General features: G+C 42.5%; 1 protein-coding gene across 1 annotated transcript in view; it reads left to right on the forward strand.

Annotated features, from left to right (window-relative positions):
* Nucleotides 1-2,123: 2,123 nt before the first annotated feature.
* The window catches only part of Arhgap20 (Rho GTPase activating protein 20), an 80,302-nt gene continuing 66,785 nt past the window's right edge, over nt 2,124-15,640 (forward strand). Inside the window, 1 exon segment of the mRNA XM_040729897.1 lies at nt 2,124-2,333. Coding sequence (XP_040585831.1) covers nt 2,229-2,333 — 105 coding nt within the window. The 5' untranslated portion in view covers nt 2,124-2,228.

The following is a 15,640-nucleotide window of genomic DNA, read 5'->3' on the forward strand; positions in this document are numbered from 1 at the left end:
CTAGGCCCTTCCCCATGTGTCTAGACTGAGAGAGCATCCCTCCATATGGAATGGGCTCCCAAAGTTCATTTGTATGCCATGGTGAATACTAGTCTACTACCCAAAGCCCCAGAGATTTCTGAGGCCTTCTCACTGACACTACATTCATGGAGTCTGGATCAGTCCCCTGTGGGCCTCTTAGTCATCAGTCTGGGGTTCAAGAGCTCCCCCCTTGTCCAGTCAGCTGTCTTTGTGCCAACCCAAATTTCTTGAGTATCATTGCCTCAAAATTTAAGATGGGGTGGGGAGCCTAATTTTCTGTGCCAACCCAAGATATTTAATCTTGGGAATAAAAACACAAATTAAGCAGTGAAAATTTTCCACATTTGCAGTAAAAAGAGCACCTTGATTTGGGGCACTGGGCATTTTATCATGGAGATACTATATACTACATGGGGCTCTTTGAGTGACAGCCAACACTGGCTTGGCCCTTCTTAATCTTTCTCATATCTTTTTTTGTGTTTTCTCAGTTCATTTAACTAACAAACATTTATTGTGTTAGACACTGCTTTATGTATTGGGAGTCAACAAAGAATAAAAAAAAATGTCTAGATGCCTGCAGTTCTCTGAACTAAGTGAACTATTTGGAGATAAAATAATTGAAACAAAAAAATGAAGCAGATTAAGAAAAGCTGGGAGTGTCCATTCACCAAAGAATTAAAAAGAGATTAAAGAACTGTGAGAATGGTTTCAAGTGAATGAACAGAAACACAAAGCCCGCTTTAAGTGCAACACAAATTAGTGGGGGGGGGAGGAAGTCCCTTCTCTACACAAGGGCACAGCTGTAGTGCCCCCTTATTCACAGATGTGTGAACATATAACATATGAGATTTGTTAAACTTCCTTTTAACAATGTGGTATGGACAGTGCCTAACATTAGCCTTACATTTCCGCAACAATTTTAGGGTTTGGTGGTGGAGTGTGTGTGTGTGTGTGTGTGTGTGTGTGTGTGTGTGTGTGTGTGTGTGTGTGTGTGTAGGCGGACAGCATCCCCTAGCTTGAAACACTGCCTGCCAGAGTTCTATTCCTTACAACCTGCCCTAATAACAACCCAAACTGACAGGAACCTCTTTTTTTCCCTTGTCACAAAAACAAGCCAAACCTAGCATCAGGGAGTGGTGTCCTTAGTGATTTTTTTTTTCAATAGTTCTGATTCCAAGGAAATAATGCCACCTACCGAATCATTCCCACCAGCAGCCACTCCTGTAAAGTGCGAGCACAACTTAACCCTGGACTGTTCCAAATGTCTTCTGATTATTTTTTAGTCTAAATAAATAAATAAATAAGTCACTATTTGGGCTGACAGGAAGTTAGGCTCTGAGCGCGGATATCTGATAAACGTTTCCACATAGTGTCGCCTTCTCAATAGCTAAGCCAAACTTCAATCTCCTCTCTGCCTGCCTATTCCTTTTAATTGGGCTTTCTCCTTCCGAATGCCGACTCTCTGCAGCCTGCAGAAGCCGGTGGTGAAAACCTGCTGGGGACTGACTGCTTGCTGCCTAGCGACTGCAGAAGCCACAGCCAAGAGTTAACCCAGACAGACGTAACTAGGAAGCGTTTGCGATTGCACCCGAGGTCGGGCGATGGCACCAGGGCTTCCAATTCTATCCAACTCAGTCCCCGGGCCTCGGGCGGGGAGGCGGGGTGGGAGTCCCCTCCGCAGTCCGCTGCGGAAGCCGAGCTAGGCAGCCCGGTTCCTGCAACTCCTCTGAGCGAGGCAGGGTCGCTGGGGCTCCCGCGCTGCAGCTGCGCGGGAAGGGACGCGGGCGGGAGCGAGCGAGCTCACGGGCGTGTGGGGCTGCAACCTGAGGCCGCAGTGCATATGGCGCCCTGCGGTGAGGGCTTGGGACGCGGCTGGACCCGAGGCGCCTAGCGAGGTTGGTGGCTCCCGCAGCGAGCGCCAAGTGCCGAGAGCTCGCGGCCGCGCGCACAGGCGACGCTGGGAGGGCGGCGGGGGCGGGGCGGGCGCAGAGGGGAGGGGCGGGGCTGGCTCTGACGGACGGGCGGCCGCCGGGAGCGCCTGCAGCCAGAGCAGAGAGCGGCGAGCGCGGCGAGCGCGGCTCGGGCCACGGTCCATGGCCCCGACGGGAGGCGCGCCGCCCGCACCCGCACCCCGGCGTCCGGCCTGAGCGGACCGCGCCGCGCAGCCACCCTGTCCTGGGCTTGGGTTTGGCTTGCAGATCTTCTTAATGGAAGCGATGTCTCCACAGCAGGATGCTCTAGGGGGGCAGCCCGGGCGCTCCTCCTCGCTGACTGGGATGTCTCGCATCGCGGGAGGCCCCGGCACCAAGAAGGTGAGGACGCCGAGCAGGGCGTGGGGGAGAACCTCGGGCGCGCGCCTTCCACGCGTGCCTGGCACTGAGAAGGGTTAACGGTCCCCGCGGGCATTGGGGGGTGGTGTCACCTCCCGGAATCCCCCGCTGCCTCTCTGGTGAAAACCGGTCGCGGAGAAGCCCCCTTGCCTCCAGCAGGTCCCTCTCCACCTTTGACCCGCGAGGTGCCTCCCCACGGGGCCCCCCGAGGTGGCCTTGACCGGGCTGTTTGAGGACGGTAGGAGGCCCAGGAGGGGGCGACTATGCTCCCAGCCCGGGCCTCCCGGGGTGTCAGAGATGGGTGTCATGGGGCCACCCTGCGGGACCCGGAGGTTCATTCAGCTGGCCTAGATATAGGCTGGATAGCGGCGGGTAGGCAGCTTGCGGGGGTCTCAGCGGGCTTGGGGGACATGGCTCAGAGCCACCTCCTGAGAGGGGACCCGGCAGGAGCCTATGGGGGCGGTGCCCTTGTTCCCTGTCACCAGGAGGACCTGTGTGGGCAACTACTTGTAGCATTTGCTTGTGATTGACGGGTCCACGGTGCAGAGGGAGGATTTCCATGGAGGTCAGGTGCCTGCAATGGGTTCCTGAGCAAGTGCACGTGGGCCTTGAGCTTCTGGACTCCCGGGAATTGATTTGGGTATTCCTGTAGCCATGTCTGCCACCCCTTCCTGCAGTACAAAAATCTACCGATAATTGGCCATATTTGTTCCTTACCGTGGTGCTGACTTTCCCAGCTTCTCTGAAAACAAGTTGGGATGAGAGATCATTCTAGCTCTTCCTTAACAAATATGTGAAGACGTTGCATTACTATAATTAGAGACTGAAGGGGATACACCAGTTCCCCGCATGTCCGGATTTTACGGCCTTTCATTAATCTTCCCACTAGGATGGTGGGTTGGCTGGAGGTCAGTGAAGAGAGGTCACATCTGCATAGAAATGTATGTGAGCTCCCAAGGACCTTGGCCCTGTCGCAGAACCATCTATGGGTGTCTGAGAACTTGATGTATGGGTAGTAGTGGAGGCTCAGCCTTTGATGTATGAAGACTGTTTGTCCTTGTCGTGTTTTTTTCCCCTCCCTTCAGAGATGGAGGGAGGATGTGTGTGTGTGTGTGTGTGTAATCCAGTTCTTCTAAATAAAACATGAAAATGTCAGGATGCCATAATTTAGAATGGCAAATGAACATTAAGCAATTGGCATAGATTTAAAGCGTTTTCGGTTTCTGTAAACCTAAGGAATTGGAAAGAATCAGGCATTTGTTTTCATGAAGTGGGGCCCCTCCCCCGTGGCTGATTAAGCACACTAGCATGGGAGTGGGGGGGGGTACATTAAAGAGTAGCTTTATCATTTTCAAGCCCCAATTGTCCCATAATTGAAGGGTGGCTGTGCCCCTTTTCCAGTGTTCTTTTCTCTTGGGCATAGCGTATCACTAGCTACAATAGTGTCCTTCGTTATAAAACATAAACGACTAGTACATTCCCACATCAATCCACTTTCCCAAGACTGTTGAGAAAATTGAATGATGGCATGCAGGCACGATGATGTTAGCTCTTAGTGTATGCATTTCCCCATGCTTGCAATCCACATTTGTGTCGTGGGTTGCTGAAGCCCATAATCTAGAATGGGTTTTAACACCCTTCCTTACTCTGCAACAGCCAATGCTTCAGAGCAGCTACTATCCTTCCAGTGTGTCTAGACTTTCTCCACTCCATCCCCACTGCTACCCCGTAGCCACCTCTAACTGGCGCCTTTGCAGAAACTGTCCCTCTGACACCTTTCTTGTCTTTCTGTGACCCATTCTGCATTTAGCAGTGCCAGAATGGTTTTTCCCAATTGATCATGATGTTCATTTGCTTTCAGTTCTGTGCCAGATTTTTTTTCAAATTGAATTGATCGTGATGGTCATTTGCTTACAAGTGATTCATTTTGTATGCATAGTAAAATGTAGGTCCTTTTCCTTATTCCCTTTAGTCTGTTTCAAGAGTTGTTTTGTTGTTGTTGTTGTTGTTGTTGTGAGAATCTTGAGTCTTCCTAAAGTGCATATCCTCTCTCTCTCTTCTCTCTTCTCTCTCTCCTCTCCTCTCTTTCACCATATTTTTGTATTCATCCTTTTTATTTATATGTGTTAATGCCTTTCATTCCAGAGGGATAAAGATCAAATACCTTGATGTGGGGGTTTCTGATTTCATATATTTTAATTTTAAATTATTTACTTACACATAATGAAATACCCTGTGAATGGATGGCATTCAAGTCTCAATATAAAGTTCATTCACATCTCATAAGCACCTTACTTGCAAAATCTAAAAGTCATTTGGTTCATTGTTTGTAGTTGACCTTACCCATCACAGGAGATGTGCATAGAACTTTCTTCTTACATCTTGGATCAACAATCAGAAAGTTTCAGGGTTTGAAGCCATTTTGGGTGTCAGATTGGGACCTTTGGATGTGAGACCTATAGTGCATTTGTCCATTGAGCTGGTGTTCGGACTGCTTCCATTTCTTGGCTGTATAAGTGAAGCTGCTGAGAGCCTTCACACACAACTCTGCATGGATCTATGCTTTCTATGGGGTAAATATGTAGGTGTGGGATGACTGGGTCATATTTAGCCATATACATGACTCTTCAAGAAACTGGTTGCTTTATTGTGAAGTGATTTTATATTTCCAATAGCAGTGTATGGTAATCCAATTTCTGCATATGCTCACCAACACATCATCTCTCTGTGGGTCACGGTCATCCAAGGGGGGTGTGGAGTAGAGCCTTGTGATCTGGAGCTGCACTTTCTCAATGATTTTGAGTATCTTCTCAAATGTTGGCCATCCACACATTACCTTTGGTGAATAGTCTATTTAAATATCTTTCCAGCTTTTGTTGGGTACTTTGTACATTCTGAATTCAAATCCTTTATTGGGTATACGAACACAACAACAACAACAAAAGCCCCGTGATCTTGTCCCCCAATGGAGGGCCTCACCCTTCTTGGGGAATGGAGTGGGGGATTGGGTGGGGGGCTGGGGGGCCTGGTGGGGAGCTGGGGGTGGAGGGGAGGGAGAGGGAGCTGGGATTGACATGTGAAGCAAGCTTGTTTCCAACTAAAAGAAAAAACCATGATCCTGATTTGAACAGATGCAGGTATTCAGATGAACACTCTAGAGGTACTGGGCTGTTGAAGGCAAGGCCTGTTTAAAAGTGCCCTTTAACTCTGTATAAGGAAAAGACTCTTAAATAAAAAAAAGAATTTCAGTAAGTGGGGGCACATTAAGTCTAGAGATCCAAGGGGAAGAGTCTGTTTAAGCAACTACCTTTAAGGTAATTTTTTTATTTTATGGACTCATTTATTATTTTAACCTCAAGAATTACCTAGCTGGATAACCTGCCTTTATTTGCTATTCATAAGATTTGATGGTCTTTCCAAAAAGTTCTGTCTACCTGAGAAGACAGAGTTTCTGTCATTGGGGGTCCTCAGAAGAACATACAGTAAATTCATGCAGTGTTTCCCAGAATAGGGCTCTCAAATGTAGATACAGTATACAAATGACAATTTAAACTCTCCTGGAATATTATGTTCTTGGTGGATGTCCATATTTGTCCTGCACAGTCCTGGTATGCTGGAAGCCCATAGTAGAGTCATTTCAGTGTTAGGAATGACTGTCATATTCAAACACACTGACCCTTTTACTTCACTTAGTAATTAAAAACTGGTTAATGGGGCAAGGAGTATTGGAGTAGGAAGGAGATTTATAGGCATAGAAAACCGTCAAAGGAAAATAATTTAAAAATAGTTCTAGCATTTCAAAAAGTAGCAGCTGCTGTTACAAACTCTATGGTCCCCTCTTTGTGCATCTTCTGGGTCCAAACCTGTTTATAGCATTTGGTAGTGGAACGCCCGCCCTACCCCCATCAAGAGCGGACTACTTCAGCCAAGTGTATGTGTGGTACTGAACCTTGAATGAAATGACTTAATAGTAAGCTTCAGTCTTAACTCTTCAGTACTGAGTAAAACAAACCCATATTTAAAACTGTATCCTACTGAGTCCTTCCCTAGGCATACTCACAGAGTGAATTGCCTAAAGCCAACCAGGAAGGATTCTTTTGTTACAGTCACTGCAGTCTCTGGGTAATGTTAGGTAAACATTGACTAGCAGCAACTACCAATGCCACATTGGATACCTCACTGAGTCTTGTGCCTTGATGTCTCCCCATTTCTGATTCTCCATAGAAGGAAGGTAGTTATACTTCAGGAATTCTTCAACCCAGACTGATGTCCATGCTCAGCCTTGCCTACTGTTGGAAAGCTTGGCATATTCTGCATGTAGACTTGGGACTGTTTCAAAGATGTATGTGGGTACACAGACTCCTGTGTCTCTGATAACTCTGCTGTGGAAAGGAATGTGTGAGAAATGTCACTGAAAGTTACATCGGTAAACTTAGAAGTCTTGAGTCTGAATTTTAAAAAAAAAATACATCCAGGGGTGAGTCTTCAAATGTGAGCGTAAATCTTACTCTAACATAGAAAAAGGTTAACTTTCTGTGACTTCAAAATTTCACATTGGAACAAAAGAAATTGCTTATAAAATGAGGCACCATCCTTTTTTGTTTGTTTTGTTTTTCAAGACAGGGTTTCTCTGTGTTGCTTTGGAGCCTGTCCTAGTTCTGTCTCTGTAGGCCAGCCTGGTCTGGAACTCAAAGAGATCCACCTGCCTTTGCCTCCCAAGTGCTAGGATTAAAGGCGTGAGCCACCAACGCCTGGTTGAGGCACCATCTTTTAATCAGAATACATTTATCTAAAAGTCTCTCTGTCTCTGTGCATGTATGCGAGTACCCGCATGTTCACATGCAGAGGCTAAAACAAGGCTTTCTGCTTTGCTGCCTTGAGCCAGTCTCTCAATGATTCCAAAGCTTTCCTTCCTACTGGGCAAACAGAGGCAAAGGAGCTCACACTATCTGCTTGTCCCAATGCTAGGTCTGTATACAGCCATGCTTATCTTTACAGGTTGGGGATTCAACATTCTTGCAGCACAAACACTTACCCCCTGAGCCGTCTCTCCAGCCCCAGTTAGTCAATTTGAAGATTAGGTCTCATAGGTTACAATGGGTAGTTATACCTGTTGCCACAAACAATAGCTACCTAAAGGGTCTGTGCAATTGCTGTTACTAGTTTTGAAATGCAGCTTGCGGTGAGGCAATGCTTACTTCCAGGGACTTGAGCATTCTCTCAGGTTATGGATTAGCAGGGTCTGTAAGACAAACAGCAACACACTTGGTGATTGAAGAGGAGCAAGAAAGCTGAAAATGAATTGTTTCCTATTAACTGATTTCATTAATTAAAATAATAAAAGAATAATTCATGACTTGTGACCTACTCAGGATGTGTTGAGTGTTTGGTTTTGGGTTTTTTTTTATTTTAAATATATCATGTGTCTACCACCACACACAACTTACTGGGGACATATAATTTTACAACTTACATTTTTTCAACCTTTGTTGTCATTAACAGTACTACCAAAAATAGCTGTAGAAAGTCAGTGTATAGACAAACATAAGAACATACACTTATAGTAACTAGTGTTGGAAAACACACATATATACAAACACACACATATACATACACATACTATATTTGTTCCTCAGTTTAATGTCTTGAAATACATCCCCTCATGTCTCCAGAGAATGGATAAAATACACCTAAAACAAACTTGTACTGAAGGAAACGTTGGCTTTCCTGCTGTTTCTGTTGGTTCGCTCATATTCAAGATTTCAGAATTCTACAGGTCCTCGTGTGTTTAAGAAACAGAGATTAAACTGTCTATGGTAGTCACAACTCTAATGGTTGTCTGAAACAAGAATAGGATAATCTTTAGTCTTTGTTCTTATATGGGACTTTGCCACAATTTGGGAGACAGGAAAAGCAGAAGAGATCACTCACTAACTTATGCCATCCATCCCTGATGGTGCTTGTAGACAACACAGCCCAGTTTATTTTAAGTTTCATCTCGTCTGTGTTTTCTTCAGGACAAGTTTAGATTAGAAACATCCAGCCAATAGCAGAAGCAGCCCCATCAGCACTGCATGTAGTGTGCTGAGCAGCCCTGACCTAATTTTGACAGGCACCTGTCACACGGCATAACTGAATGTAAAAGCTGTTTTTAGACATCTGGTCACTCGAGAGGACTCTGAGAATGGAAGGTATGTGTCACCACAGAAGCTCACGTATCAAGATCTGGAAAACCCAACTTTTCCATAGCCCGTATTTTCCTGGGACCTTGTTTGCATCAAGGAAAGCCTAATATTCTCTCTTCTGCCTCTCCAGTCACCATTTTACACCTGACCTTGAGTAGTAACCGCTACCAGATGGCACCATATAGAAATCCAGGCAAACCTTGACCTGTTTCTATTCTCACCAATGCACTCTGAATTTTTTAACCATTACATCTTTTGAATTTGATCATAATATCTTTTTCCTCTATGTGAAGAAAATGAAAGAGTATTATAAGACAGGGCTCACCAATCATTGCAGCGTGCCTCGTACATTTAGGCCCTTGGCCCTCAGATGGGTATTGGGGTGGTCAGAGTGTCTTATGTTCATCATAGAGTGTCATGGCTGTATACATCACTATTTTGTGGTGGCCATGATGTGAATATCTACAGCAGAACCCTGTTCTGTGAGGCAAAAACACTGATGGTTGACCTGTGTGCATAAGTGCTGCTGGAAGTGAACTTGGCCAAAGGCTGAAGCCAGTGGCTTTGACAGAGACGACAGTCCAGCCAGTTCAAAAGCCCACAGTGATGGTAGGACATAATAGACTGTGGATAGAGATGGAGGTAAAGAAATGACACATGTGTAAGGGACTTTGTGACATTCTCACTTGTTTACAAACACTACTGGAATTCTTGTATGTGTGCCTCAATATCATAGTACCTTTCAATTCAGGAATTTCTTATATATACACACACACAGAGATAGAGCAGGGATTAGGTCAATTTTAGAGAACATTTGAAAAATTATGTCGTAGAATTACAGCCCAGATTTAAGGCCCAATATCTGCCAGCTCAGGGCTTACTCTTCTACATTATGTAAACTCTTGTGTTTGTTGCTATACTTGAAAATAATGATCATCTTATGGAAAGAACAAAGAGCCAATAGTAAAATCGTTTCTATCCTACTGTCTGAAGGAATGTTAATGTGCTCACAGTAGTCTTTTTTTTTTTTTTTTTTTGGTTTTATGAGACAGGGTTTCTCTGTTTTGGAGGCTGTCGGTCCAGCCTGGCCTCGAACTCACAGAGATCCGCCTGCCTCTACCTCCCAAGTGCTGGGATTAAAGGCATGAGCCACCAACGCCCGGCTGCTCACAGTAGTCTTTACTGTGATGTTTATTTGAGCTCAGTGTGCAGACTGATTCTGGATGGGACAGTCTGTGAATAGATAGAATTTTATACTTAGTACAAGCTGAACTGACAAAAGCTGGAACCATCAGCTTACCACAGTGGTCAAAAGCTTGCTGTGATAGGAGGATCCAGAAGCAAGGTGCAAGGTTAAAAATAATTCTTTTCCCACTGCAGAGCCAATGTTTTCAAACTATAATTGTGCTGTGGCTTGAGTATATCTCCACAAATAAATACTGAAAGCATGCAGGGAACGAGAGAGAATTTACTGCTCATGGAATTGCACAAACTAGCCACAAAAGGATTAGGAATCAAATTTGAGTAGACTAGTTTGTAAATTTGATCTAGTATTTTTCTAGATGTGAAAATCTGTAGCTTTAAAACATTCCCTCAAATCTCTCATTTTAATGTTATTCTTGTTTACTTTAAAAGATCAAAGGTGATGTTAGCACATTTGATCAAAATGCTTGAATTTTATCTCTAAACAAACCATGAAAAATTGCAGTTCACCTCTGACTTAAATCTTTCATCCAATTCCTTACTTTTGGTCATATTTATTTCTGTTTATTCACTGGGAAAGCTAACAATGGTCAGATCTGGATTCAGATGTGGAGGTAAATAAGACAGTGCCATTGTAGTTGGTTAACATGAAATTAAAATTCTAATGAGAACATATTTGTAGGCTTTCACATAGAAGGGGTTCATTCTAAAGACCCTGGAAAAATCCACTACTACTGAAGCTTCTTTCAATGTAAGCATAAACATAGTTTAAATGGAGTTATCCTATAATGGGGAAGGGGCAACAATGCCTCTCATAATGGTATAGGCTATTAAATAAAAATCCCAATGCCAGATATGTGGTTCCCTTTTATGATTTGTTGATCATTAAGGTCCCAAAGACACTCTCTCTCTCTCTCTCTCTCTCTCTCTCTCTCTCTCTCTCTCTCTCTCTCTCTCTCTCTCTCTCTCTCTCTCTCTCACACACACACACACACACACAAGCCATGACACATTATTGTCATGGTTTTTGGCTTATCCCCCGAACTTGGTAGTAAGATCTTATTGACAAAGACACTATATACTGGCATCAGCAAACATGGAGGAGTAAAACTGTTACCAACCTGGAAGTTTCATCCCTACCTGCTAGCTTTCACAATGCTGGCAGATGCTATGTACATTACAAGAGGAGAAAAGTAAATTTCGGTTGTACCCAGCTGTGAACCTTGTGAGCTGCAATGATGACTGGTCTACCAATGCATGCCTACTAGTGACATTGAAGCATAACTGTCAATGCATGCCTACTAGTGACATTGAAGCATAACTGTCAATGCATGCCTACTAGTGACATTGAAGCATAACTGTCAATGCATGCCTACTAGTGACATTGAAGCATAACTGTCAATGCATGCCTACTAGTGACATTGAAGCATAACTGTCAATGCATGCCTACTAGTGACATTGAAGCATAACTGTTACGGGAGCAACCAACCATTTTCTGATTGAATTTAAGGACACAAAATGAAACTCATGACTGGTTCCTTTAACCATCCTGTGAACTTGTAAGTGGGTAAGTTATAGTCTGTAGTAAAATCTCTATTACTATTTCCTATGCTAAATGGACATAGTATCAAGCTGTCTTCTAAACAATTACCTTTAAACCCATGAATTCTGCCTATCCCAGAATGGGACATCTGTGTAACATCTCTTCCTCCCAAGCTTTGGGGATCATCTTGGAAGAGGGAGAAGAAAGATTTTAAGAGCCAGAGGTGGAATGGGCGTTGGTGGCGCACGCCTTTAATCCCAGCACTTGGGAGGCAGAGGCAGGCGGATCTCTGTGAGTTCGAGGCCAGCCTGGTCTACAAAGTGAGTTCCAGGACAGCCTCCAAAGCTACAGAGAAACCCTATCTCAAAAAACCAAAAAAAAAAAAAAAAAGAGCCAGAGGTGGTGGATAACTATGTTAAGACAGCATTTTCTGGACATTACAAGGCTGATATACACATGAATTCAAAGCAGCTGTGACTGCCAGACAAATGCAAGTATGGATGGGGTCTGTAGTCCCACTCCTAGATGAGGGGCTATTGGCAATTGATGGCTGCTAGAAGAGGTTGGATAGGTTTCCTTGAGGATGCAACTCTTGAGTTACCACCCATGCTCCAGCAGATGGCCCTGAATTCACCCACATGCAGCAATAAGTGGACTTAGTAGCTGGTTTATTTTGTTGTCGTTGTTGTTGTTTAAGAGCACATGAAGGTAGAAGGGAATAGTGGTAGGGGTAGGAGAGGATTTATAGGGAAGGGAATGGAGGCAAATTTGACAACTCTTTTAATATTAAAATTAAATAACTTTTAAAAGAAACAAACACTTTTAATGATTCAGTGTTTTTGCTAGAAAATACTAAAGCAGTGGTTCTCAACCTTCCTAATGCTGTAACTCTTTAATACAGTTCCTCATGTTGTGGTGACCCCAACTATAAAATTAATTTTGTCATTACCCCATAACTATAATTTTGCTACTGTTATGAACCGTAATATAAATTCTGTTGGAGATAGAGGTCTGCTAAAAGGGTCATGAGCCACAGGTTGAGAAAGGCTGTACTAGCGAGAAGTATATTTTGTTCTTTACTGTATGTCTTTTTAAAGCAATAAAATATGAAAATTTTCTAGATCAAAAAATGTTTTCTGAGTTCCTGCAAAGGACAACTCTTTCCTTTTCTCCCCTTAAGCTGCCTGTTTATAAGTTCACTTTCCTGTATAGGTTAACTACCCGAGAGTCTCGTGTAAAGAATGGTAACCACTCTCTGACCTAGAAACTTTTCATGACTTGCCACTTGGACACTGAAAGGGTAGTTGGCAGCAAACTCTACCAAGTGGGCAGGCCTGTTCTGGAGTTTGACTAGACATTCCACACACAGAGAAAGCAGTCAGTTCTCCATTTTGATGCAGTATACCTCAGGTGGTTGTGATAGGAATATTCTAACTTCTGGTCATGAATCAGTTTTCTTGGACAAAGCCTAATGGTTTAATAGACAGGAAGTTAACTTTTTATTAAACACATGACTAAAACACTATACAGCTCACCTGCTTTGAGTGTATAAATCACTGGTTTCTAGATTGGTTCTTTATGTGTTGGTCTTAGGTGTACAAGCCTTTGGGTGGACATATATTTTCATTTCTCTTGGGGCTGTATACCTTGGCATGAAATGCAGGATCATACACATGGAAAAACTGACTGTTTGTGGGACTTTGAACTATTTTTAAGAGTAGCTGCCCCAAGTTGTAATGAGATAGCTGTGTGTAGGAGTTCAGTGCCTCGTTAAACAGAAAGCTGTCTTATTGCTGCCATCCTAATGTGGACGAATCAGTAACTCATTGTGGCTTTTATTTCCCTGGCAGCTAATGATGTCAAAAATTTTTTCATGTGTGTTCATATGTCTTTGCAGAAATCATAACTTTATTTTACCCAATTTCCACTTGGTTAATTTGCCTCTATTACTGAGTTGTAATAGCTACTTATATATTCTAGTTATGAGTCACTTAATATAAGTATAATTTACAAATGATCTTCATTCTGTGCAAGCATTCAATATTAATAGTGCCCAATTTACTGGTTTTGTTACTTTGTTGCTTTTGTTTGTGGTGTTACAATGAAGAAAAATTGATTGCCTCATTAAAAATGACAAAGATGACTAGTATTTTGTCGGTTTTTTATATTAACACACACCTTACATCACTTTTGAGTTGTTGTATGTGGTATAAGATACAACCCTAACTTCCTTCCTTTGTGGGTAGTTATCCAGTTACCCTGGCACAGTTTGTTGACAGGTTATGAATCTTTGCTAAATCATCAGACAGATATTTATCAAGTAGCACAATGTGGTGGTAACATAGCACTGAAAGGATAGCTTCCAGTGGGCAGCAATGCCACTTACTGTCTAATTCCTTTGCAAATGCCCCTATTTCATAAAATTTGTTAAAGATCCATGCTTCCTTCCTTTCTTCCTCTCTCCCTCCCTCCCTCCCTCCCTTCTTTTTTCCTTATTCCAATGGGTCCTCACAGTATAGCCTTTGCTAGCCTCTAACTCACAGCCATCTTCCTACAGCAGCCTCTCAAGTGCAGGGATTATATAGGCTTGAGCACTATGCCTCGGTGTTTGTTTTCTTGTGTATGTGTTTGGGGATGGTGGTGCTGATGTGGTGGATGACTGAGCTTTAAAGTTCCCATCACTCCCCTCCCCTATGTGTTGACTATATAGCCTTTGCCAGACATTACACTAAGCTTTGGGAATGCAAAGTTGAGTTTCAATAAATAATTGCTAAAGAAAGAGGACAAGTTTTGAAGGGAGGGTAATCCCTGTTCTCTAGAAAGGGGCAGAGAGATAATGTCACAACAACAAAAGTTGTGTAACGTTTGCATAGCACATTGAGAAGGGAACACAGAGAGTTGGATATAGAGTCAATTCAGCTGATAGAAATGACGTAGAGTAGGAAATGTCTTACAGATTAGTTGGCAACATCGCTGAGGCTTTGAGTTATTTTTGAAATACAAACCAAAACATGAATTACATGCTTTTCATTCTCATCTGCAGTTGTGACCTCTGCCCATTTGCTCTTGGGTGGAATAGTTTTTTTGACCTGCCAGACTAAATATAGCTTCAGAGGAGACAGCATAAAAATCAAAGATTTCATTTCTCCCTAATGTGTATGCTAGGCTTATCGAATAAGTGGCTGTCAGAAAAAAAGCAACAGGTTTTAAAAATATGGTCACTATTTTCTTTTACACTTTCTCGCAAGATCTTCTCCTATTGGGGATAGTGTAGACAGAGATACTATTTCATGCTTTTTTGGTTTTTAGCACATGTAAAATTCTTGTTAGTTTTTGAGCTGCTTCACACTAGATAACTGGCAAAATATGAAGCTCATTTCCAAAAGACATATACAGTTGCTTTTTAATTTAATGTATAGTTTATGCATTTTTCTCTTTGAACTTTTTAATTTATTTTTAAGATAAAAGATTACCTTTTAGAAAACATTTCCTTCCCAACCATCCACTACTATGATGTCTCCTCACTCTTAACATCACACACTTCAATTCAGAAAATAAAAGAAAATAGTTGTAATCGGAATAATTTATAAACCAACAAAATATGTGCTGTTTACAGTACAGTTGGTTTCTCATAAAACCAAGTCATAATTAACCTTGGAACAGCTGTAAATTTTGTTGGTCTGGTGTGGCCTGACCTAACAAGCTTGTATGACTATGTATTTATGAAGGAATCAAGTTTCATCTTCTTCCAATATGTTGAATTTCATGTTATAAGCAAGTAGGAAGTCCAAGTCCTTGTTACCTGAGAAAAAAACAGTGATTTTGTAGTTTCAAAGTCCCCGTGGACCTTTGGTTTTCATACATAGTAAGGGATATCTATGGATTTTGAACAAAATAATACCTACTTCATTATATTTTCCATTATATAGCTGCTCTTGGACAAATTGAATCCTGTGAATCCTAAATGGTTCACATGATACTGTTTTTTCTTTCCTTTCCCTTATTATCTTCTCTTCCGCTTTTTTCAAATCCATGAAGACTCAGAAATAAAAACATCTAATGACCTAAGAAATGGTACAGTCCAAGAAAGGATTGGATTGTCTTGGATTATATAACTCCATCAGGAGTGAAGTCTGAGTTTAAAACCTCAATCATTAGTAGTATTCTGTCTGTAATTTTATTGCATCCCCTTCAGTATAAATGTAGCTGGACAAGGTGAGTAAACTCAGTATTTGACCCTTTAGATATCTAACAGTTCTGTGTTACCTAGAACACAGTCTAATCACTGTGTATACAAACATTCTTTCATGTTGTTTTCATTTTAAGAAACTGTATTTAAAAATACCTTTATAAAAGAA

The sequence above is a fragment of the Mesocricetus auratus genome, unplaced genomic scaffold (genome assembly GCF_017639785.1).
Source record: "Mesocricetus auratus isolate SY011 unplaced genomic scaffold, BCM_Maur_2.0 Super-Scaffold_100022, whole genome shotgun sequence".
NCBI lineage: Eukaryota > Metazoa > Chordata > Mammalia > Rodentia > Cricetidae > Mesocricetus > Mesocricetus auratus.